The 26,884-nt window shown below is 41.9% G+C and overlaps 1 protein-coding gene across 3 annotated transcripts in view; it reads left to right on the top strand.

Annotated features, from left to right (window-relative positions):
- The window catches only part of LOC109033212 (GATA-binding factor C), a 130,695-nt gene that overhangs the window by 11,957 nt on the left and 91,854 nt on the right, over window positions 1–26,884 (top strand). For all 3 annotated transcript variants that reach the window (XM_072306101.1, XM_072306102.1, XM_072306103.1), the window contains exon 2: window positions 4,045–4,293. In XM_072306101.1, the coding sequence (XP_072162202.1) occupies window positions 4,050–4,293 (244 nt within the window). In that variant the 5' untranslated portion in view covers window positions 4,045–4,049. The remainder of the gene's footprint in view (window positions 1–4,044; window positions 4,294–26,884) is intronic.

Raw genomic sequence — 26,884 nt, 5'->3', positions numbered from 1 at the left:
CCCTATGCACATTGTTCCTTTTAGCGTAAATACGTCCAATTGCAGTTTTTCAAAATTTCTAAGATATTTTCGGAAAGAAACAAGCCGACTTTACAGCTTGAAATTTATACAGAATATGCTGTCAAGTAAGAAGAAAAAGGAACAAAGTTTTCCAAAAATAATGACTAGTTTTCCAAAGAAAAATTGAAGTATGATGGGAAGTCTGCGACGTCATAAACGGAGATACGTGGTTTTACACTTTGACCATCGATACTTTAAACCATAGTATTCCCCAGAAAAATCGGATGTAACGAGACTAAAAATTATCACACAAGTGTTTGTATACAGTCAGCATTTAAAACTTTAACTTGCAGGTCTTCCTCTCTGCATATTGTCTCAGAAAGATCAAACCAAAATACTCTCTATGAGTAATTATGAATCCGTCAAATTTGTATGTTAGGCATAACATTCATTTAAACCTCGGTACGATTCATTGGTTGTAATCAATGATAAATCAGCAGCGGCTGGAGTGAGCTCTGTGGATTGAGTGAAAAATTTTTAATTTAAATTAATGATTATGAATGAGAAAGCTATTTTTAAAAGATAAACCATTAGGCTAGAGGCTTAATCAAGATAAATCATAACTAAACTGCGAGACTGCCGAGGGGAACCGGGAACGTGCGACAATTTCATGTTTTTGTCCGTCTACGGGATGAGTCAGAGACCTATCCGTGTGTCGTTGTCTTGGGAAAATTTTTTAATCATATATTCGTATGAGCATCACGTCCAATCTTTTTGGATGTTTTATTTACGTGCCTGCGTCTCGTCTAAAACGACATAAATCAGCCATTACACCTTGAATCACTGGTGCGCACGTTGCTACGAAAACGTTCTCATTCTCTACACCTCTGCCACATTCCGGCCGATGTGAGGATTTTTCATGTCGATTGAAGACTATGACAGGAATGCGGGTAGAATAACTTACACCCCTGGCCTATGAGAATTAAAGTAGGGCAGCGTAGAAAATACGGTACACACCGAAAAAAAACCTTGATTATACTAATCAAATGGTTCAGCAGGCGCTTTATGGTTTAGAGGCGCGAGCCCTCAGTCAAGCAAACTGATCTCTTCAGTTCACTAAATCGAAAATCAACACTGGAAAAACAATTTGATTGGGCTCATGTCCAGATTCTTAATAACGTTGACAAGAAAAAAATACTCTTGATTCAATCAGATTTTTCCTTGAATCGAAAAGCCGAGCCTCTTGATTTAGGCGGATTTCCTTTTGATTCAAGTAAAAAGTCCGATTGAATCAAGAGTATTCTTTCTTGTGAATGTTTTTAAGAGTCTGAACTCTAGAGCCAAGCGACTTTTTTCCATTGCAGTCCGTTGAATCGAATAAATTTGGTTCATATTTTCTGCATACCTAACCTAAGTTTCCCAGTTTGGTGAAACAGGCTTTGGTTCCTGGACGACACAGTCAAATATGTTCGTTTTAAATGGCTACTGCATGTGAGTTGAGCTACTCTTTTTTGACCAAATCAACCTAAAGACTCGGTCAATAGACTAAATTTTAGGTTAAATCGACCAAAACCATAGGTTAATTTGAGATAACTGGGGATGAAGAAAGTTCTTTGTTGCACTAATGTACTCTTATTCCAATCGTTGTTACTACAGAGGTTGCGACTTGCAAGTGACCACGTAACAGCGCATTGGACTAATACCCAATACGATCCAGGTTTGATCCTGACCATTCGTGCCTGATGTTCAATGCGGTTGCCCAAAAAACCCAAAAATTTGTCTGTTTAAACCACAGAAAAACCAACCAAAACATATCAACCTCACATTTAAGTTACTTCGTGCTCTACTTCCAATATTAGTTACTTTTTCTTACTGTGTGAAGATTGGTTCTGTCAACTGAATCGGTCGGTTCGCGCGGCTGAGGGAGCGAAGGCTCATTCTTCTGAACCAAAAAGAGCCTCTACCTTTTTGTTTCGTGTAACCAAGTTGCTTTTCTCCTTACACATATGACATCTGTTATAACGTCCCGAAGGTGGTAAAACGAACTGTTCCGACGGCACTAAAACCGAGAGGATTCACACTCGTCGATACATCGGCGATTGTGAGCGATAAGAAGGCGCCAAGGGGTGTAACATGCCAGGGCTCGGAGGGTCCGGGGTTCAAAGACTCGATCGCATGTGAGCAACCGCAGCTTCAAAGAGGCAGCAACTTGTACAACACGATACGTGTCGATCTCCGACGAAGCTGTAAAACTTAAAACGAAAAGCGAAGGAAGAGCGAGACGAGGAGGCGGGGAGGACGAGGGGAAAAAGTCAGTGATGAGAGAAAAAAGAGGTAACCCCGCAAGCACGAGGAATGCCCGGGAAAGGGGAACCAAGGAGCGGGGACCGGGGCTCTCGCAGGTGCGGGCTACGGGCGCGGCGGCGGTGAAAATCAGCAGCATTTCGCGAGTTCGGGTTTCAGAGTATTGGTGAGCGCACTTTGATCAGCGGTTCGAGGATTTGGTTTGACGTCCGGCATATGGAACAAGGAACAACATAGGCATGAACCTCCCAATATTATCGAATAACACAATCTCATCATGTCCGCGGCCGCGCGCTCACCAGCTAGACCACTTCTGTATCCGCCGCCCCGCCAACCGCGCTCCCCGGCTCTGTTTATTTTATTAATGCCTTTGACCAATCAAATGGAAATCATTTTACATCGAACTTCATATGTTCTTTGTTTCGATCATGTGACGCGACTCAACGTCTCACTCCCCGCCCCTGGTCCCGGTGCCCCCTGCCCTAGCCGCGTCCGACTCGTTAAATAGCTCGACATTCTTGCATCCATCGAGCGGGTATAAATTACCGAATAAACAGTCCTTTCGAGGAGATCTTGTTAACATTTTTCTAATCGTTAAAACTCACTCGTTAGAGTGACCAGGGCGACCAGCTATCACGGCGAATCAGTAGTTTTGGATCCCCGTCCGATTCTCATAAAGCAGTGCGTTTAATGCCCGCTCCCCTCCATCGATCAAACCGAAGAAGCGTTCAAAAAGCACTTCAAAAAATACCTCCACCGCGAACACAATAAATCAGGTATCGTTAAAGTGTCGAGCTGGCCTGCCAGCCTGTCTCGGGCTCTCGGCTCCAGTGCCCTCTGCGAAATTTATGCCCTGCGCTTTGAATAATTTTTGTCCTTAAGACCAATCAGCTCTAATTTGTTGATTGCGTCGGCGTCCGAGTGGAGTTTCTGGTAATTTCGCTCCAATTTCACCCGTCAATCGCTGACGGATCGGAAGATGGCTTGTTGCGATTCGTTTGATCTGTGGACCTACCAGGATGATTCCCAATTCATGAACCAGAATATTTCGTTCATGAATCGTGGACCGTGCCTTAGAAACATTGCAAGAGACAGATTTCTTTTGAAGTCCTCCAGGAGGCTGGTATCAGATCTTGACGGAGGTGGCTTTAAGAGCATTATATAGCGTTTGGAAAACCGTTTGTCTCTCGTGTGTCCTTCATCCTGTAGACAATGTCCACACTTTATCTGAAGGAAACTTTCCGTGCCTGGCAGTGTATGTCGTATAATACATTAAACTTTACTGAAGGAAGTGTGTGCCTGAGCAAAATAACATTTTAGGCGCAATTTAAACGATCGATTTATCGACTTGGAACCTTCGAAAGCCTAAGGATATCTTGCATGTGTCTGAAAAATTGAGAGGTATTTCACGATTTTATTTTTCGTCACATGAAAAAAAAAGTGTTATGGGTCATTCTACTCCAATTTGTTGGAGAAGATAGAACAAAATTATCTAATCTGCCAAAATACGTGTGTTTAAGTGGGAAATGTCGCCAGATGACGTCACTAGGCGGTGCATTTTCTTACTTTTAAATGTATTTTTACTCTATTTCCCATATCAGAAAAAAATAATAAAAAATACCATGAAATCAGCTCTTTAAGCACTTTTAGATGAAGCAATAAAAAATTTGCATGCAAATTCTCCATTGTCTGAAATACAATCTGAGCGTAATTTTCTCGTTTTTTTTGTTTTTTTTCCAGTTGGAATGGACATGACAAGTGCGGAGCCCAGTACTCATCGGAGTTGGTACGACACTACCTCCGTGGGTAGGGGCGAGGATGCCATCGACAACATGGCCTCTTCGGTGGTTGAGCACATGAGTTCCTTGTTCGTATCGCATCATGGCGCGGGTCTCGAACCCAGCCCTCGGGATTACCGTGCTCCCTACCAAATCTCTCGCTATTACCACCAGCAAATGCATTCACCTTACGCCTCAGCTGCCTCACATGGTAAGTTCAGCTCCAGTTTTATTTTTTAATCTTTGACTCGAATTAGAAGCAAGTTGATATCCATGGTGAAACTACCAGACCACCTATCTCGGTTTGCGACGTTTAGACTTTCTGTCACACTTCATTTTTTAAATGCAAAAGTACTCAACGTTGATTCTTAAAAACGTCCATGTTTCTTCCTCACTGTGTGAGGAAAACTCTGTGAAAATTTCAAGAATGGATACTGATCTGCTCTCCTTCAAAAAAACAAAATGGGAGCGGAGATTTTTGAACACCGCAAACGAGATACGTGGTCTGGTAGTTTCACCGTCGATATAACATCAAGGGCCGCATTAATAGTCGTTCCTTAAACAGTTCCTTTCCATAGGAGTACGGTTTACACAGTGATTGAGGAAACTTTAAAGAGAACTCTAATATAGCATCGTAAAATGGACAATTTGAATAAATCTCGAGTAAAATTCAATAGTGTATCGTCAGAAATTGACTCTTGTAAGAGATAACAGTGATTTGTCACTGCAAAAAATTAAAAGTACAAAAGCAAAAATGTTGCAGGTGTTGACAAATTTTCAGTAGGTTCAAATCCACCTGAAAGTTTGTCAAATTCACTAATTTTTTTTTCTGTATTTTTTATTTTTTAAGAGGCAAATCATTATTACCTTGCAAGGTCTATTTTCAAAGCTATACAGATGGATTTTACTCAAAATTCTGTAAAATTGTCCTTTTCAGGATGGTATGTCGAGGATCTCCTTAAACTGACCTCCTCAACTCCTACGTAGTATAACTACCGCGGCAATTCATAGTTTTCGCAAGACGATATCTTGCTCTGTCTTCCTGTAAACGAGCAGAATATGGGTGAAATTAAGGCAAATGAATGGATTTAGGCTGAATCTGGTTAAATCCGTCCGACCGTGTGCTGGAGATCCCAGAAGCACTGATGATTCCAAGCGTTTGAGGGGATTGTGCCAAGGAGCTCCAAGTAGCGGGATTAATTTTTCCAGAAGCTCCCCGGTAGTTTTATACGCACTACCGAAATAGAACTGAATTGGGAAGAAGCCGAAGCGTAAACGACCCAAGTTGTGTAAAGGAGCACTGCCGTGCTAAGAAAAAACGCCATACAGAACATTTTGGAGATTGCCCAATTTTCCTTAGCAAACTACTTATTCTCACATAAAATTATGGTCATTTGTCGTTGAATTTTCCAGGTACTTTAAATTAAATTGTGAATGAAATTTTGTGAAAAATCAACAGAAAAATATGCAAAAAATATTCAGTAAAATCGAGTTTATTAGGTGAAATTGAGCAACGTCTGAATGTTCATAGGGCGTTTTTTCCTTAGCGTCGCTGAGTAACCGCTGCCGACCATTGCCGCGGACGGAGCTGGAAACTGCTCAGCGTTTATTGATTTATTGCCAAACGCGAGGTTTTTCTCGGCTTTTATGAACTTGTAACCAGCACCGAACGGTTACCGTGCTGCGCCCGGCTTGCTTTCAAAATAAAATAAATGTATATATAGTTATGTATAATTAAGCCATTACACGTTAACTCATTTTTTACGACCGCTGTAAATTAATTAGCGCGGGCTTTTTTTTCTCTCTCTTCTTCCCTTGGCCCTCGGAGTGGCCCACGAAAGGTTTAGGATGCGGCGCCGCGTCTTGAGATGCACTAAAAGTCCTGTCCATACGGTGAAAATATCAGGTTTATTCATTTTTCAGTCCTTATTAGCTGGCGTCCCGCTGCTTTGTGCGTCTTTCGCGTGTACTCGTTGGCGTCGCACGAATGCGTGTCCTTATTATCCGGAGCAGCCAAGGTCCTTTAATTGGTCTCCGAGCTTTCGAGTTTACGAATCACCCGTAATTGCAGCATCCTTTTCTGAGAAGAAAAAAAAAAAAAAAAAAAAAAAAAAACGTAAAAATACAAGCCTCCTCTCTGTGATTGGGACTATCCGAAAATCCGAGTTGTTTTTTTAAGCATAATCAGTTGCTAAGGAAACTCCTATATAAAGAGGTTATGATCCTCATAGCATGTGCAACGAAAAACAATTTTCTATCGAACCAATAAAAATTCCAATCAAGAATTCCTGGACAAGGATTCTCATTGGATCAACGGGAGATCTCCTTGTATAAAACCATATTTTAGTTATTTCAAAGAGGCGTCCTAGATCCCCTATGTTTAATTGCTATTTGGTGGCAAGGGCACGGCAAATCAGACAGCGTGCAGGATGACGAGGTCAAAATGCATGCAAGCGCTGGTGCAATCGTGCCCGCCATGTTGTAAGCGCGGAATTTTGGATTCCACCGGGAATATCCAAACCTGCATAAATGTCGAAACCGGCGAAAAGCGTGTCGGCTCGAGTGATTTCGAATCTCCGAGCACATATCTGCCGCGCTAAGTAAGAACGCCGTATGAGCCTTCAGGCGTTGCCTGATTTCTTCTGACGTAACACGAATTTTCAGGAAAATTTGTGAGAAATTTCACCTCCGATTTTTACAGGATTCCGTTCGCAATTTGATCTGAAGTGTCTGAAAATTTCGAGAAAAAATATTCAAAACTTTCCTTAAGAATAAATATTTTCAAAGAAGGAATTTGGCAACATTCGAATGTTTTTACGGCGTTTTTACCTATCACGGCAGCATTTCACGTCGCGTAGCCGCCGTCGGAGCAGTCCAGTGCAGAACCCAAGGCAGGAGGAGCATGGCGAAAAGACAGGAAACAAATTTCCTGTTTCTGTTGAGTGTATGTAATCGATGAGTGTGGTGTGTTCGGTGGCATGGCGCGAGCAAAAACCGCGGTCCTTCGTTGAGTCAATGATAGGGTTACGCTGTTCTTGGCGCGGAGCCACTGTGTTCAAGCGAGTTGTGTCCCATGTCCATTTGCTGGCCACTGCATTACGTTAATACCCGCAGAGGCTAATTATCGTCCAAAATTAGCTCCCCGTCGTTTAATATGCGCGCCATTGTGATTCGTTTTCCGCACTGCCCAAAAGTTCTACCTTCGTCCTGAATTTTTCATTGATTGCTCCCACGTCCAAGCTTCATCTTATGGATCGTATTTAGCAGGAGAGAACCATGACGCAATTACAGTATTGTAAAATAGTGATTTTCTTTAATCTTTGTCTATAAACATGCTTAGAATGGCAATAAGTTTTTCACGGGGAAAAAAGGTCACGGGTAATCCCCTAAAGTTGTTGTACCATCCCAAATTGTTGGATGATATGGACATTTAAAATTAATTGTGGTAATACCACAACTCAAGTTCGGTTAATATTTTAACATTTGTGTTAGTAACCTATTTTATTGGATACAACTACAATTATTTCGAAATGTCCATACCCTATCATCCAACAACCCCATGCTCTCCCTTTTCCGTGTTGTTTTTCTACTTAAATTTTTTAAGATTTTATTACTGTTCTCATATTGTTTTTTTGTTTAGCCAAAATGACATTAGGTGATCTTCAAAATACTGTACTCGCATGGTCCCCTTCCGCTATGCGATTCAATCGCAGAAAGGATTATCCTTGGTAGGCACCTCAAACATTTTTCAAAAAAAAATGTCTTTGTAAGTAAAAAGGACTTTAATAGGTGATTCCCCCGAACACTTTTTACAGTAACGTGTGACATCATGCCCATTACATTCCCAAGCGTGTAAGTTGTGGAATTTCCGTAAAATCCACTGCTACTTGTACAGTAGATGCTTCCATCATTAATGGCCATCGGCGCTCACACAGTCAGCGACGAGGTATGTTGGGCTAATTCCTCTATATTTCCCATAGTCTGTGCCGCCATGCTGTTGACGCCGTGTTGTCATTTCTCGAAATAAATGCCGTGCTTTATCGTCTCGTGAGCTGCCATCGCTCATTATCCCTGAGAAATGACAGCAAAGCATCAGTTTATGATAATAATTTAAGGAAGTCACTTCCCTCTCCAGGAGCAAAAATCACTGGTTCGGCCTCTTTTATCGAACCGAAGTTGCATTCCGACTTTATTTTGATCGGGTTCATTTGCGAGAGACGGTGCCGGATCGAAAATACATCTATTGGAGGACACTGAAATACTGATAACTCAAATTCGTCCAACAGGCAACTCGGGTTAGTTTGTAGGTATGTGCACGTGAAAATGATACGTTGGACGAATCGGAGTACGGTATTCAATTATACTGTTTGCAAGAAGCCCTCATCCGCCTCCTCAACAGGCGCCTAATGCTCCCGTTGAAGAGACTCCTCAAAGCCCTTTCATAGCGACCTATCCCACGTAGTCTGAGATCCAAGCCATGTCTGCCGTGCTAAGGAAGAACGCCGTATGAACATTCGAGAGTTGCCAAATATCCTTCGAGAAAATGTTCTTTTCCGAGGAAACTTATGAATATTTTCCCTTGAAATTTTCAGGGCTTTTCGGTGGAATTGCGAGCAAAATTTTCCGAAAAATTGAGAGAAAAATATTCATAAGTTGACCAAGAAGTTCGTGTTTTATCAAGGGAAATTTGGCAACGCTTGACGGTTCATACGGCGTTCTTCCTTAGCACGGCAGTGTGGTAGCAAGAAAAAACAGATTTCTGATGCCTCATCCGACAAGTGCAGATTCCGCCGTGACTGGGCTTGTAATGATATGGAATTAGAATAAAGACGTAAGTTTCATTAATTCGTGGTTGAATTTTCGTTTTTAGACGCTTAACGGCCATTGCCAAAGTGCGCAAACCTTTCATCCCTACGGATAACTTGAGGATTGAGAATGATACCTGTCCATGCCTTCTGCACGCCCCTAATAACACGGCGCGTCTAATAGGTCTAAATATTCTGTTGTCGGGTTGTCAAATTGAGCATGACAGATTTATCCTCGGTGCTTGAAAACAAACGGGCTTCAATTAACCGAGGATATTTTAAAGTTTCGAGATTCAAAAAGCACTGCTGAGATTTTATACATCTATCTCTGTTCAACTTCGATCCATCTCTGAGGCTTCTTTTCTAATCATTATTTGTACTTTTCACATCAGACAACTGTTGACGGATATCGAAACCCGCCTCGATTCTGCTTAAGTTTGGCAGCTTGGGTGGATAGTAAGATATCTTTACAGTGCACTCGGATTATGCATTCCGGACTCCTATAAGCATTAGGTAATTCTGATACATTTTACCGTCCCAAGGTCGTTCAAAATTCCACATGAAAATATTGCAATCTGCGATCCCTGGATGCCTCCCTTCTTTGATTCGCACCAGTATTTTCAATAATAATCCAAATACCTACATTTAGAGGAAGAAGAGACAAAAACGAAGCACGATAGTCTCAACTACATTCTGGATCTGTTTCTGGAATTTTGACCGCGCTCTGTGAAATAAGGCTGTGCCCATACCCCTCAGAACAATATCTTAAGGTGATGCAATGGACGTCATAATTCGTGCCATAAAGTTATGCGAAATATTGCATTGAATAGTTCCATGTTTTCAGCCACATTTAATTTTCATCATATTTTAAGATCGCATTCCTGTTGTCAGGATACAGGAAAATGCACTTACCTTTGACGAACGAATTCAACTTAATAACGGCAGAGTTTTTTTTAAAGGATATCACGACTGCATTTGCCATTATTACGTTGAATTTGTGTTTCTTTGGTAAGACAATTCTTTAGTTTCTTGGCAATAGAAATGTGATCTCAAAATTCGATAAAAACGACAAATAGCTGAAACCATGGAACTAATCGATGCAATGGATCGCATGTCGTTGACACGAAATATGGCGTCCATCGAATCATCTTAATCCCAAAAATGTGATTAGATGAAGAGATTTAAAGGGCGTTGGAAACGTGATTGAAAATTTTCAGATGCTCATTATTGGAAGAAAAATTGTAACAATGAGAGCATTTTTCTTGCTTGCGTCTATCCATGCAAGATGCTACATTGCTCCGCAGTGTTTACTGCTCAAAGTCATACTTTTACTGCACCAAACGACGATGTTACAATAATTAAACGGGATTGAAGGCTTGAACCCGCGTTACGGATTACGCTTGAAAGCATCAACTGACCGTAAACGCACGACTGCGAGCCGTACTGCCGTGCTAAGGAAAAACGCCGTATGAGCCTTCAAGCGTTGCCAAATTTCCGTGGATAAAACACAAATTTCCTGGTAAACTTATGAATATTTTCTTCTGATTTCTTTAGATAATTTTGCTCGCAATTTGACCTAAAGTTTCTGAAAAGTTCAAAGGGACATTTCCATAACTTTCCTCAAAAATAAACATTTTATGGAAGAAAATTTGGCAACTCTCGAATGCTCATACGGCGTTCTTCCTTAGCACGGCAGCGTAGTGACTAGCTCCAGAAAATGGTAGGCCTGGTTTTACTACACAGCTGTTAGATGCGTTGCGTCCAATTAGCGTAATTGCGTCAGTCGTGGGAATCCCGGCTTTGGTCAGTTTGAGCCGAAGACCGATTTTGGAAGGAGAAATGTCTTCACACCTCCTAAGCACCTCTGCCGCGGGTAGGTGAAAGTGTGAAATCGGAGGTGTGCGCACGGGCCTCGAGGCCATCGCCTAGCTAATATTGTTCCGTCGAGGAATGGAATCAAACTCGATTGTTAATTAGGCATTTTGATGCGCTCGCGTTTTGGCCAGTCAAATGAGCTTCCGCACTGCGGGATGCGTCGTTGAGCGCAACTGCTCGTTGAGATGAGCTCTGGTGCTCGTAGATCTCCATACTTCTCAGGGCTCACGCGAAATGGAGCTTACGAATAAAGGGCGCTTTGAGCCAGTGGCTGCACCCGCGGCATCGCTCACGTGCAGTGCATGCAAACACGGTGCATTACACAAGGTTTTGTCGCATCAATTATGACACCTCGATTTGTGACGATTATGTGGTCGGGTCAGTTTTGGTCGGATATTCGCACGGTCATTCGAATATTCAGAGTTTTTCCTCTTCTTGACGCAGATGAATATTGATCTACGATGTTACCTGCAATTTCCGCCTTCATTTCGTGACGTAGGCAACATGGGATCCCCGTGTCGAAATAATAATACTAAGCAGTGGCGATTCTTGAGAGTTAGCAACACTGTATTCCTCCATTTAAATCCATGAAAAATATCGATCTCCACCATTACCCTTAATACAGTACATAGTAGAAATCGCGATGGAATTGATTCGGGTAACCACTTTTAAATTATGAAAAATTAACAAAAGGGTAATCTCAGAAAGTTTTACCGAACGGTCCAAATTTGCGATATTTCTTGAAGCTCTCATCATGACGAATCACTGATTTTTTTTTAGTCGCGTATTTTTTATTTTATTTGACTTTTATTTTTTCTCATCGATCAACGTCGTGATTTGGTCGAAATAGTGCTTCTAAGTCTCTCTAATATTGTACAAATGGCAGGAGTAAAGGGGACTTGACTTGAGGAATGAGAAAAATCAACTCATTCTCTACGAGGTTTTTCGTCGTTCTCGAGCTATTCTACCGTGCTAAGGAAGAACGCCGTATGACCATTCGAGAGTTGCCAAATTTCCCTTGATAAAACATGTATTTTTGACAACATTCATGCATATTTTCCCTTGAAATTTTCAGATATTTAGATTAAAATGCGTACAAAACTGTCTGAAAATTTTGGAAAATAATACCCGCAATTTTCCCAGTAAATTCGGTTTTTATCGGAGGAGACGTCTGAAGGCTCATACGGCGTTCTTTCTCAGCGCGGCAGTATTTATTCCCTCTCTTGAGTTTCATGATGTACCGAAGGAAAATAATTTAAAAAAATGAAGTCTCAAGAAAAGCAGCATCGCTTAGCACGCGACGAGGACGAATGCACAGGACAAAGAATGGGGGCTCCGGAGACAAAACATGTTGCCAATCTGGGTCTCAGCTCCTCGACAAGTACGCCCCTTTCCGTACGAGCCGAGCTCGAGAGACCTTTAGCAACCTCGACTGGAAGCGCTCAACACTTAGGTTACGATGATGAATGCCTCCGTTGGTTGCTTTGAATACAATACTTGATCATTTGCTGGAAAGTGGAAACAACTACTCGATCACAATTACCCCCTCCCCCGCTCCTCCCGCGGGTCCCTTATTCCTTTGGTCTCCGCTTGGCCCATAAATTCCCGCATCCTTCTCTTGTCTTTTTCGTACCAACTACGGAAAGGTTAGTGGAGCTTTTGAAGGGCACTTCGCGAATCCCCCACACCGCATCTTTGTCGAAGGTAAAGATTGAAATAGAGTATTTCCACAGTATGCTATAGTTTGAGTTCCACTCAGATGCTCGATTTTTCTGGACGAGAGAAAATTCTTAGCTCTAATAGAATTAGGAGAGATACGTGGAATCGCATAACTTTCATGAATGAGACTGTACCATATTTATTTCCTATCTTTGACTCCATTCATTCTCTTTTTTTCTCACTCCTCTCCCTCCTCTTCCTCTGTTCCTCATTTTTCTTACTTTTGTGCTTACTTTCTTTTTTTACCCTTTTCTCATTTTTCTCTTTTGTCATATTCTCTTCCCTTTATTCTTCCTCTTCTCTGTAATATTGTTCTCCTGTACATCTAGCCTTCCTGTTTTCTTTTTCCTTGGTGTTGTCATCGTCGTCGTCATAATTGTTGTCGTTTTCATAATTATTATTATAATTATTTTTGTTGTGTTTGGTTTCTTCTCTTCTTCCTCCTCCTTCTTCAGTTCTCACAGTAAATTTTCAACCTACTATATTTTTAAGGGAGGTAAGGATGGTATGTAAGCATATTTTCGAGTATGTTAATTCTACTTTTACAGTTTATTTGTATGCTTTTTCATAACTATTTATTCTTTCACGTAACAAAAATGTAATATTATACAGCTTAGCCAAACCCTTAAATACTATCATTTTAATTTTTTGAATTCCTTACCCCTTCTGTAGGCGTGAGTGTGTTTTTATACAGTAGAGAGTTAAAGTTTTATTCCCATTTCTGTTTCACACCCGAGTTGAGCGGACCATTGTGATACGAAACAGGAGCGTGGCCATTCGCTCCGTGTGGACCTTAACGACCATCGAAAAAAAAGGGTCGATATGTGCGTGTGAGCATTTTGATTCCTTGACAGCGAGGAAACCTCGGACTCCCGTCAAATTTTTTTACGATCGAAAAATGCGTTTATATCGACATTCGGCATTCCATTGTTTTGATACCCCCTCATAAATCTTCTTGACTGCTTTCACCGAGCTCATCTGCTCGAGATCTTATCGAGATAATCAAATTTTATTAGATTCCATTTATTTTAGGTTTTTTTTGTATTGATCAAGCCTGTTAAACAATACTTGGGGAGTCAATCGAAACGTAGATTAGCGATCTCTCGAGTTGCGAACACAGGTGTATGAATTTTGCCACATTATTTATCAGGCTTTGCTGTTTTTTTTGTTTTTATTTATCTATAATTTTATCATTCATCAGTTTCTTCGGGGTTTTTTTTTCTCAATAATGCTATAAATTTGCGGCAGTTTTCTCATCGTAACATTGTTTTATTAAGATGTTGATTAAGTGCTTCCTTTTGTTTGCGGAAATCGATCATTTTCAGCTCAAACGATCATCCGTGTATATGCGTGCTTAATCTGGCGCTGACGATCACATTTTTAATCTTAGGTCAATTTTGAATCTTAGGATACGCAAAAAAAGAGGTAGAGATTAAGTCCCAACTTGGAAATTTCCAATTAATTATGTTAGTAGCCCAATTATTTGTGGTCGTGCCCAAACAAACTAGGTTACTACCGTCCTCGTGTTGCGGTACTACCCCTACTTGAGTTATGGTGCTACCAAAATTAATTTAAAATGTCCATACCATCCAACAAATGGGGGTAAAAGAAGAGGAAAAACAAAAGACCCATCTATGTTCCTGGAAATTTCCACCAGCGACAGAAAATTTCAGAAATGGGGTGGACGGTGATAATGACACGAGACAGTTTTCTTTGTAAAGTATTTATGAATAAGTTCAGCCACAAATGTGCGTATTTCTTGAGATCAAGCGGAATTGAAAATCAATCTTATATTATATTCATTTTCAGTGTAAGCATATTCCACCACCCAAGCTTCAATTAAATCTTCAAATTTTGTGCCGAGGGCCGGCCATTATAATGTCAAAAGCAGAACCACGGCTCGTGGTTCGAGCGCTCCATTTACATTCCGCAGGTAACTAATCCAATTGTACACGGTTCACGGGTGGAGATATAAGGGTGAGAGAGGCTCCTCCCTCCCTGCCCCCTTTTTCAACCCTTAATCGCGACTGATAACGAAGATACAGGAGGCGATAAGCCCCATGAAATATTCCTGCCTCTCGCGCCCTCCCAGGACTGCCAAGTTTCGCTAGGATTGGCGTTATTCCCGCGTTCATTCCCAACTTCCCAGGGTGCAAACGGCAACGCGTGGCCACCATCTTCGCCGCTCCAACGACTGAAACGCACGCAAGCCACAAGCCGCGAATTCCGAGTGCTTCTCGCTGACTCAACGACTTGCCCCGCTCACAACGATGTCAGGTATCATCGAATACTCTCGTGGCATGCTCCATTGCGTGTCGGATATTTCAGTGAATCTAGCAACTTCATCCCGAAACCGCCATTTTCTCTACACTGTATGGAGCTCCTAAATTTAATGCTTTCAGCGCTAATAATACGCGCGCTGAGGAGAGCGAGAGCCAATCGGCGAGCTTCGTTTATCCAACTTTCGAACGGATATATTACTACTGGCTCTGCGCTGTAGAGGAGTAGCAGAGGCCGAATCGTATATATAAGGACTTTTTCAGACTAAAAGGGCATATGAGGACTTATCTGTAACAATAGCGGATGTGAAAAATTACCTTTTCGATACACATTCAAAAAACCGTTTTGGCATCGAGAAAATTTTGAGAAAATACTTGAGATGTGATCTTCGAGATCTGTACATTATGCCAGAGCCGAACATATTAAATTTTTGTGTGAACAAAACAGTTTTTTAAGAGTGTTTCGAAAAGGTAATTTTTCACATCCACTATTGTTACAGATAAGTCCTCATATGAGGATTGCAATGCTGCCAAAATTGTGGAATTTTTTACAACGTTTTCGGTAGATAAAATTCACTCACAGTCGACATGTAACTTTACAATAGTCGGACAAAACTCGGAGCAGATTCAGGGAAAAATTCTCAGCAGAACAGTCGGATAAGTTACTTAAATCTAGAGAACTACGTTGCGAAATCTTAGCAGCGTTGGCAGTCTCATACGCTGTTTTACCGAGAATCGCCTCATTTACTCGCGTCGCGAATTTTTGGGCGCGCGGCCGAGGGAAAAATCCTAATCCTACACCTTAGTTTACAACTTCATTGTTTTTGTGAGGTTAATTTATTCAAGCGGCGAAGGAGTATTTATAGCTGCTCTACGCCCGCCTCCTCTCCCTCCCCTCCGCCTCCACTCCCTCTCCTTCGCCTCCTCGCCGCACAATGGATCTTGTCAATCCGAGAGGTTGGACATGAAATTTTTGACTAAAACTGCAAATTTTGTTGTTTATTTCGCCACATTTTAACTTTCAAGGGGCGCTTCTGGAAGAAAATTGCACGAGGAAACCCATGGAACCACTTTTAGAGCCTCAAAGTTGTGTATGAACGGAGTTTAAAGTCTCGAAATTTTGTCCGACCTCTCCAATTGACTGGATTCACTGTGCGGCGGTGGTCGGGCCCCATCGGGCGCGCTGTCCGTCGCATCGCGTCGCGTCCGTCCGACCCGCGACTGTCCAGCGGACTGCAACCAGAACAGCGACAGCAACCAGGAGTGGACAAGGTGGACACGGGGAACAAACGCGAGTGGGTTTCGGGCCCGGAATATTTATGAGCAACTGTTTTTCGTCGTTACATACATCTGTTACACGCGGACTTTACTGACAAAATAATTAATCAAACCGCGGAGGTCCCCAGTCCCGACTCCGGGGTCGTTTTAGGACCCGGAGCACCGAATTCCCTGGCGACCAGTCCGGGCACGACCGGTCCCCCTCCCCACCCCCTCGCTCGCGACTGCGGCTCAGTCCTGTTTATTGGACGTTGGCTAAGGTGTAAAACATTGCGGTTGACTCCGTAGAAAATAAATTCTCTTAAATTACCTCCCGATTTTTTCTCTCCTCTTTTTTTACGCCCGATTTTCTTGCTTTCTTTCCAGATCATTAAAAGTGACAAGCCCTCCCCTGCCGTCCTCTCTGCTCTCCAACCCCCCTCTCTTGCTTCTTCGTCCTTATCTCCGACGCAACATCCATAAATATTTCCTCTACATTCGTTAAACATTCCAATTTAAATCCGATACTCGATAATTATTATGCGACAAGATATTCAAGTATTTGATTTAATTAAATTATATAGAAAACTATGTCCTCACTTCATTTCATCTCCACTGGATTTTTAAATGGGACCTTTCGATTTGGCAGGGTTATGCGGGGATTAGTTGGGGCTTGGAGATGTACCGTTGTAGTCACACGCGCGAATTTTACGAATCAACTTAAGAGCTCTCAGTGCGCATCTTTCCATTCCAGGATAGTTCCATTCAAATAAATAGTTCCTTTTTTAGTTCGGTGAATGTGAACAATGGCGTTACAGTGTTAGAGTCGATTCTTCACTTTGAGCGAGATGTATCTCATTGAAGAGACCAATGCTCGAATATGGTAATGAACAATTTTGTGATTTCTGTCATTAAGACATTCTTGCCGAAGAAAACATCAAACTCTAAACGCGAGACCAAAAATAGGAGTTTCCCAACTTTATTGTTCAAACTTAATTTACTTTAGGATCAGGTTAAATGGATAAAACACATTGATGGCTTTACATAAGAATTAAAAATGTACAGCTGCAGTTGCGGCAACGCAATTTGTTAAATCATCGTAAAATTTCCTCGAAAAAAGAGAATTTCAATTTTTTCGATGGCTGCGCGTTTTACTTCGTTCGAGTAGAAATTCTTTTAAAAAAACGTTTTTAATTTTGAAGACAGTATTAAATATTTTAATGATGTAGGGAACGCGCAATTGAGACTCCCTCGCGTCAGTCACCGATGAAATTCGGATGAAAACATGAGGAGGCAAAAAAAAAAAATTAAAAAATAAATAAAAAAAATTTTTAAAAAAATTATATTAAGGTCCTCTCATGAGCTGAAAATAAACCTCGGATGAGTTGCGGACTTGATATCCGCGCATACTGAAATTGCCGCCTATACGGTTTTGATGATGAATCGTAATGTGTAGTGATATGAAGCGCAGATAAATTTATCCCACGTGAGGGCACAGTGCGGCATATTGCGACCACGTCTCAAAGCTGATCCCCTTTTCTTAAAACTATCACGTGATAAATTTTATAGAGAGCCACGATTTTTTTATGTCATTTTTCAATGGCGGCCGATGCGACTCATGTCCCCGCGCGCTCGCTTCGGCCCCCGCCCCACCCCTTCCGCCCGCCGCTCCTGTTAAAATATCATGTTACTCCGCTGGGATTGTCTTTTTTTTTAATGATACATATTCCTATTCGCGTAGTACATTAGTGTACGTTCTGAGTGCAATTCGTTTCATTTTTATGCAAGAGAGGCTTCATCTTGCCAGTTTCTGCAGGAGCCTCTTGCAATTCGGACTCATGCTTTTAATTTTTCCGAACTCAAAAACAATGTCGTCAACATTCCCAAATTAGTCTTAGCTGATTTGAACTCTTGATTTAATAGTAACGATAAAATACATGATAAATGGGTTTACAAGGCTGGGAATAGAGTGAATAAATGCAACGTTTCGGTCTATTTATCTGCCCATTCTCAACTGGAACAAAAGCTAAAATTAAAATAAAAAACAATGCGCATGCAACAATACTGAGGTAGGAATCAGTGCAAACTTAATTTAATAGTAGCCATGGCCGCAATAATAGGGTATAAATATAAATGGTACAACACATTGGTTCAACGTCGGTTTTTTTTTTAACTGCTAACCATCAAAACATACTTTTCAGAACCAAATTAAATACCCAAGAAAAGGTATCGCCTTAAAATGAGACTTAAAGAAGTTCTTAAAAATCAGCTTGTGCCAAATAGGAAGCAGAGTCAGGTTCCTCGGAAAAGGAGCTTTTACGAATGTTCATCGGTGAGCTTAATGCATAACACTGTACGGTTCACCGTGAAAATTGCACGTTTTCTCAACCAGTGTTTACATTAGCTATTTCTAGGGAACCTCGCCATCCTTTAATTAAATTTATGCTCCGCGACTTGGACCGCCGTTACTAAGAGTGCCGTTTTTCGAGACGGTACGAAACGCTTCCGAGCGGTGCCCCGGACAGTCATGCTATCATAAGTTTCATAATTGAGCTGGACGTTTCCTCCATAACGTCGCTTCTCTGGCGAGAGGACGTATCTCGATTTCCACGTGAGCCCTGTTCTCCGTATAACTCTATACTTTCTGGGGATCGTGTAGAAATTTAGATACGCCCTTACGTAAGAGGAGCGACGATGATTGTAGTGGCGTGGCGTGTTTTGCGATATATCGATTGATCTACCATTTAAAACTATGGAAAAGTGTCGATAAACAGGGTGTTTGCAACGAGCACCTTAATAATCGATTCTTTACCATAGCTTCAAATGCGGAAATATCGATAGTTGATCATTCACGCCTCGCCACTGGATAATTGCAGATGTTAACGTGAACGCATCGAGAGACCCAGTGCATAGTCCACTTCGAGCTCTCCGTAAATCAGAGTAAAGCTTTGGATCCTCGAAAAGTATCCGACATTTCGTCTTTCCCATCACTAAAGAACATAACTACATTTCAATGCTGCCGCATTTCCCTTTGTAAATATCATTTATACTACGAGAATATTAGGCATTTCTATCTGAAAATTTCACTGATTTTTCATCTGATCGCACGCAAAAATCTGGCAAATCTTGGACAAAAATTGCTCAGGTACATTCAAGAGTAGAATCGAATTTTTTATTTAATTTGGCAACCTTGGAATGGACTTACGTCCCTTCGTCCTGAAAATGAAGATTTGTGAGGATATTTTGCCACGAACTTCCATTTTCTTTTATTAAGAGGATCAGAAAACTGTCGTGCGTCCAGTTTGGGACCAATTGGTTGGTTCGATGTGGTCCTTTAGATTTTTTTCATTGGTTCATGAAAATTGTCATTTTCATGGGCAGTTTACGGCTAAATTATTGCACTGTGTAATGTTTTCAATACTCTATTGAGCCCAGCAAGACGATGCAAAATAGTAACATGAACTCACGAATCGCTGCGGTCAAGCACAACCGTAAAGAGTGAGGCTCCTGAAAGTTGCTCAGATGTCAGTTTTTACTTCGTCCAATTATTTTGCCGCTTAAATTAGGTGCTTACAGCAGAGCGGTGTAAGCGCACCCATAGAAAAGGTCCTTTTGCCACACGGGTGACAGATCTCAACGGAATTGCGGAATTTAAATCTATCAGAGGGTGGAAGCAGGTTGAAGAGATTGCTGCGGAAGGCAGCATACGTTTCGGAAAGCCAGGTTTTTCAAGTTTATTTGTTCTTATTTTTTTTTCATTTCCTTTCCTCTCTAATTTTTATTTCTCTTCTTCTTTTTACTTTTTTTCTTCATCCTTCTTATTTTCTTCTTATTCTTTCTCCCTTCTCTTGATGTATCTCTTCCTCGTTATCTACATTTTTGTGTTTTTCATCCGCGTTTATCCTCTCTCCTTTATCCTTTTCTTGTTCCCTCTCTTATATTCTTCATATTCCCCCTTTCGTTCCTTTTATACCTTTTCTTCTTCTTCAACCCTTTTTTCCGCTTCTTTTTCCTCATCCTTCTCTCCCTTTTCGATGTTCCAAATGCAGATAGGTACTTTTCTGGACGAGTCAAAAAATCCTAGTTCCTTATCACAAAATGTGATCTAATTAAGTCATAAAATCTATAGGTTTTTTTCAGTGTCGTGGCGTGCTCTGCAATATATTGATCGATCTGCCATGTAAACCCATGGAAAAGGATCGACGAATAAGGTGTTCGCAACGAACACCGGAAAAAAACACGTTGGATCTAGAATCCAGACTCTTGAAAACATTGACAAGAAAAGGACTCTTGGTACAATCAGATTTAAGCTTAGATCAAAAGGAACTCCGCTCAAATTAAGAGGCTTGGTTCTTGATTTAAGGTTAAATCTGATTGAATCAAGAGTATTTTTCTTGTCTATTCTATGTTTTTAAGAGTCTGGACTCCAGATCCGATGTGTTTTTTTTCCAGTGAACACCTTAATAATCGATACGTTACCATAACTTCTGGAGTCGATAATCGATCATTCAAGCCTCGCCACCGGTTCGTGTCCAGATCCCGAGGGGACGGAAATTCCCTTGAAGGGGGCCCTACAGGGATTCGAATTTTGCCGCGGATTTAGCAACGACGGATCGGGAGACGAGAGGCATAAAAGTGGCGTGCTCGGGAGCCTCCCGCTCGGTGAACACGGGCGTTCGGAACAATGGTGGGAATGGAATCGTGAAGAATAAAAGAAAATGGTGAGCCGCGGACGCGAAGAACGAAGACGCGGAGACTCCACGGCGCGGCCCCAGGCCCGGGCTCTGTACTCCAGTCCTCAGGAAAAACGCCGTATGAGCCTTCAGACGTTGCCAAACTTCCCCGCATAAAACACGAATTTCCCGGTAAACTTATGAATATTTGCCCTCCAATTTCTTAGATAATTTTGTTCGCAATTTCATCTAAAGTTCCAGAAAATTTCAAAGGAAAATATTGATAACTTTCCTCAAGAATAAACATTTTATCGAAGGAAATCTGGCAACTCTCGGATGTTCGTACGGCGTTCTTCCTCAGCCCGGCAGTGTACAGCGAGGTGCAGGGAAAAAGTGATTACGCAAACTAGGCACTTATGTCAGTGTTTCTTAGAACTAAAAAACACACATAACACAAGGAGTTGAGCCGAGATTGTGGGATGCCCGATTCGAGCTTTGAGTAGGCGTAGGTGTCCGCACCGCGCCGCGCCGGGGAGGCGGCTCCAAAGCTCTCCACAAATCCGCGGGTTTTTACCGCCTCCTCTTCGTCTTATTCGAGGATCTTTCCGTATGTTGAATCCTTAAGGGTCGCGCTAAAAAAAACGCCGTATGAACATCCGGGCGCTGCCAAATTTCCACTTAAAACATTCATTTATGAGGAAACTTATGAGTATTCTTCTTTAAAATGTTCGGATACTATAGATTAGGGTGTGTGTGAAATCTCTAAATAATTGGGAGAGAAATATTCCCATTTTCTCTGATAATTTGTAATTTATCGGAAGAAATATGGCAACGTCTGAAGGCTCTTACGGTGTTCCTCCTCAGTATCGCAACAGAGTGAGGCGTTTTGTACGCCTGAGTGATTAATGCAAAGACTTGCCATTTTGAATGCTTCGCTTAGTGGCGATTCTTGAAAGTTGGCAACACTGTTTTTCCTCCATTTAAATTAATGTAAAACAATCGATTCTTGGTGAAGCAGCTTGTATTACCCAATATCGATATTTTCAATGGATTTAAATGGAGGAAAAGCACTGTTGTCAACTTGAAAAATCGCCGCCGGTTCCGCTAATGGGAAACTCTTTTCCCCAAGTCCGCTGCTACCCGTTTTTAGGCGACTCGATGACGAACCGCTTGAGCAAAAAAATGGTGGAAAAATGCCTCACATTTTGAGGATCAGCCCATTATATCATTTTTATCATTGCTCATGACAAATTATGGTAAAATTCAACGGAATTTCTGTAATGTTCATCTCGTTTAGCTTTCTTACACGTGCGTTTAAGTCTCCGTGTTTAATTTTGACACTAACTGAGATTTGAGTATAATCATTTCATATTCATGTTTTTTACAACTAGACATTTGTTAACCGGAATGTGTGTTTTTCTTTGAAAATACGAGCTTAATTAAAAGATTTTGAGTTTAAATAATTTGTAAAAACGATCTGTATCGAACGATTTGTGTTGGAGCCTTAGCATACTTCCAATTGTAGGAACAACTGACCGTCCCTACACATGTTCTCCCTCATCAGATACAATTATCTTACACAAAACTTCCTCCTCTCTGGGCATTTTGGGAAGGAATTACAGAAGTTTCGATTCACCAGACACAATCAGATGATTATCGATTTTGATTATCTCAGCAAGTTATAAAGCAACTGCCGCAGCTTTTAATTCGTCAGTCTCTTCGAGACACAATTGATTTTTTCGACGATTTAAATACGAGCACACGTTGATGGTCTCATCGTGTTACGAGACGTGACAAGAAAAATACGAGTAGTGCTCATACCCTCACTGGTGTTGCCAACTTGTCCATGACGACACGTAATCCTGCCGCAGAAGAAATACGGCGAGTAAGCTGATTATAAATCGTTCTCAATCAACAAGACAAACTTGCCAGGTTGTGCCTTTTTTCTTCTTTTTTGCGCAAAATGCGTGAAAGGAATCCCATCTCTTCCTCGTGAGGAGGAAAAGGAAAAGAGACGAAACAATGGGTCAAACATTTTGCATTTTTCATGATTTTTGAACTATGAACGTTTTTTGAGACTGCGTGCCTACGTTGAAATCTAGGCAGAGAAATACCTAGAGAGACCCTTTTGGCGACAGGTGGAAACTTTTACTTTTGAAGATTCAATACTGCACATAGGAATGAACACATTATGCGGTAGCGACAGTCATCACCTTCTTTTGGCTGTTGACCTACCTACCAGGTGGATGATGAGCTTCGGGTGATGTGAGTCAAACAATTTTGCCAAATTCGGGTATGTTTGAGAAACAAAATACCCAACTCGTTGTTTCAACATCCACCTGGTAGGTAAGTCAACAGTTGAATGGTGGAGTCCCGAAAGTAAAAGCTTCCACAATTGCCAAGACAGCAGTGGAGGAATTTGGTTTTTCATGTGAGCGGGAAATTCAAATTTTTCGTAATAGGTGTCGAATAAAAATGTCATCACCTTGGTCAGGAGTTGATATCATGCGCAAATCCTGTTTTACGTGAAATATCAGTGCTATCTCCACTCGTTAAAATGGCGTCAAAATGGAAGCTCAAAGTGAATCGATTTCAACGATAAGTGGCTCAAAGTGGGGACTTGATGAGATTGATGAGTGTTGCAACTAAAAATAGAGCGGGGCGACTCTTTTTTGACCAACAATCGCAAACAGATCGTATTTATCGATTCACTTTGCACTGGAAAGAAAAAAACATATTGGATCTAGAGTCTGGACTCTTAAAAACATCGACAAGAAAAAATACTCTTGATTCAATCGGATTTTAGCTTAAATCAAGAACCAAGCCTCTTAATTTGAGCGGATTTATCCTTTTGATTTAAGCTTAAATCTGATTGAATCACGAGTATTTTTTCTTGTCAATGTTTTCGAGAGTCTGACTCTAGATCCAATGTGTTTTTTTTTTTTCCAGTGAGAGCTTCCATTTTGACGCCTTTTTGACGAGTGGACACAGGGCTTTTGAAGTTGAGGTATTCATGCGAGAATGCGTGAATTCGTGGCTTCTCTGGTGGTCCATCGGCAACAGTGGATAAGTGGCTGAAGCTGGAATTCGCGGCGGCGCAAGCGACTTTTGCATGCGTAGTAAGTCCAAGAAACGTGCCTCCGAGGTGCGAGCCTGCGCAGATGTGTTATGTTTGGACAAATAGTCCCACCATTGATAACTCAGAGCTTACGCTGCTCCTGCTCCGGCTCCGGCTCCTGCTTTGCTCCATTCAAGTTTGGTTTAAATTATCATTTCGCAATCGGCTCCATGCCCCATTGAAGAACAACTAGTTGGATCCGTATTAACATGCACGCCGCGCGCCGCGCAACGCATTCTTTATTTCATTAGTGGTTGGACCACGGTGTCCCATGCCCGCTACCCGGCGGATGCTCTTTTAAGGCCTCGTGGAGTGACCCACGGCTTTAACCTCCCACATCAAGTGAGCACAGACGCTCAGCAGCTCCGTTTTGGAGCAACGCCCACGCTCGTACCTTCGATTTTTAGAAACGGCAAGCAAGCGCCGTTTATTAGCGACCATTTTTTATTTTTCCTTCTCTTTTCTCTGCCCTGAGATTGGTTCTCTCTCTTTCTCTTTTTTTTTTTTTTTTTTTTTTTTTTTTTTGAAACATTAAGTTTCTTCGCTCATGAGGAAACATACGATTTTTTGCAAACCAATGATGAAAACATGTTCACACGATTGCGAGATTACCTGATTCTACATTTGCATCTTCGAGGGAGGAAGGGATATTCTTTGTTTGAAGGATTCACTTGGCTACAGTCCACGGTCACCTATGGACTGGTTTATTGAGAGAGGTTATACGAATCCATGCCTACGCTCTTAAGGCACAGATAAAGGCCGAGTAGAATCTATTTCAGCGAATTCACTCGTCAGCGCTTTGAAAAGTTGACGTCATTACCGGCATTTGAGCCCCAGACCTATCTCTTTTTTTATTTAACCATAAAAAAGTCTTTTCGCGCCTGTAAATAATAAATACAAATCATGATTTTTGAAGTCGAAGGAAATCCTTAAATTTAAGAGGATATCTCTAAGTTATACAATTTTCATCGCCATGTTAAAGCCCGCAAGTTGTGCGAGCACTCACTTGGTTACGAGTAGGCCGCATTATTCGCAGTAACGTCGCACATGACACGCAGAAACGGACATCGACCATTTTTCCTGGCTCTCATTCAACTGCGGTCAGGCTGTCATGTAACCCATTTATTAAAATACAATTAAAGAAGCCATTTTAATTTTTCCCGTCGCGCACGGCAAAACGGAGGAAAGGCAATTATATTGATATTAGTGAGCCGACTCGTAACAATAGCGCGAGCGGGTAGCCATGGCTGCGGCTGCATGTGATCCGAGAGGAAAGACTCGGGTTTTTTTCGAAATAAATATGGGCATTTCCATGAGGTTACGCACGCATGACTCGGACCAATCAGCGCCCGCGATTAGTAGTCCGGGAAGTAGCGTTCTATTAGCCCGGCTCCGCGGAACGCAACGCATCAAAGCATCATCCACCGAAACCGCTCACCATGTCCCGAGCACTCAAACATCCGTTGCTCGCTCCATCTGACGTCATCCTTCGTCCACTTTCCTTTTTTATTATTTATGGCCTATCAGCCCCCACCTCCCCGCCCACCCCCGCGCTCACCCCCACCCGATCGCATATCCTCCCCCGCACTACGTGCCAGTTTCACATTTCTCGCTCGCGATAATTATCCGCAATTATTCCCCCGCACTCTCCCGATGTTTTGTTTGTTAATTAATTTTTATTCTGATTTTTTAATTACTTATCACCGACTGACTGACCGGTCGACCAGTATCCTTCAATGCCCCCTCCGTTAGTCCTCCCCCTCCCACCGCGCTCCGACCCAACGAATTTAAACCCGTAATTATGTTTATGGAAATGATTATCCTCTGCCTCGCGTAAGCGTCGGCTCAACTGCGTAAGTGCGTGTGTCTCTTGGTTTTGAAATTCTATCTTCTCCTCCATCTTTTTTTTCACCGTTGTCCACTCGGTTTGCGCAACGGTTACCGAGCACTCCGCTGCTCCGTTTTGAAATACTTTTTCACGTCTTGGCCGGAGTGAAATAATTATACAGGATCAGCGGATGGCGTTCACGCACCGTGAGCCTCAAATCAGACGAAAAATAAGACGCTTTCTAATCGCACCCCTCCGTCCAAAAATTACCTAATTTTCGGCGACTGCATGGTGTGGTCACGGCTTACCATGAATTTGAAAATTGAGGATGCATAAATATCCAGATAAATTGTTTTGTACTAACGTTGATGTTACACCAAGGGTAGAGACTCGTTTTCATACTCAAATTTCAGAGCCGTCATTGCATGCAAATCTTAGAAGGCGAGGGGGGGGGGACAGAAGTTGTTAAGAGAAAACATGTTTACTCAAGGTGGATAACATTTCACAAAATCTTGAAAAATGCGCTTAGTCATTCAAAAAGGACCAAAATTGCCACTTAATGAGGACATCTATCGATTGTAGGGGGCAGGAAGAAGGGGAATTTTTTTAATATTCCTTACGTTTTTTTATCATTATTGGTATTTTTTGTTTTATAAATATGTTGACAGTAGTGGTTTTTGTCAAAATATGTCTATACTTCTATTAAAGGCAAATTTATGGACACGAAAATGTAGGTGGGATCATAAATTTTGCAACGAGCAAGTAGGACGCGAGATGGCAAAAAACGAGAGGACACGTACGACGTCGCCGCATACGAAGATCATCTTCCCACGACGGTGGAAGGTGGTAGGAGCAACAAAAGGGAGCCTCGCCTTATCGCGTTTCACTTGGCTCCATCTGGGGGGTCGCAACCCCTATAACCCGGCCGATCCCCCGCACAAGAACCCTTCAGTGCCCCCCTTTCCTCTTACGCCGCTCATCCCTCCCCGATACGCCATCCGTGAGAACCGACTTGCCTCTAATTGCCTCGAAATTAATTAGACTCCTCTCCTCCCCCCACTTTTTTGCTCCTCCGTAAATTTGCTGAGAGCCTTGATTTTGATTGTCACCGCACGTACGAAATTGTCGTCACAACGCTCGCTCGAATGATGCCTTGTGACATGCTTCGCGACTGTCCCTCCTGTTGTAACCTCGCGCTTGTTACCAGCAATTCCTGCATCTCTTTGAGATATAGTTTAACCGAACAAT

This window comes from Bemisia tabaci, chromosome 1, assembly GCF_918797505.1.
Source record: "Bemisia tabaci chromosome 1, PGI_BMITA_v3".
NCBI lineage: Eukaryota > Metazoa > Arthropoda > Insecta > Hemiptera > Aleyrodidae > Bemisia > Bemisia tabaci.
Note: the sequence above shows the minus strand (reverse complement) of the source record. Positions and strands in the feature narration are given on the sequence as shown.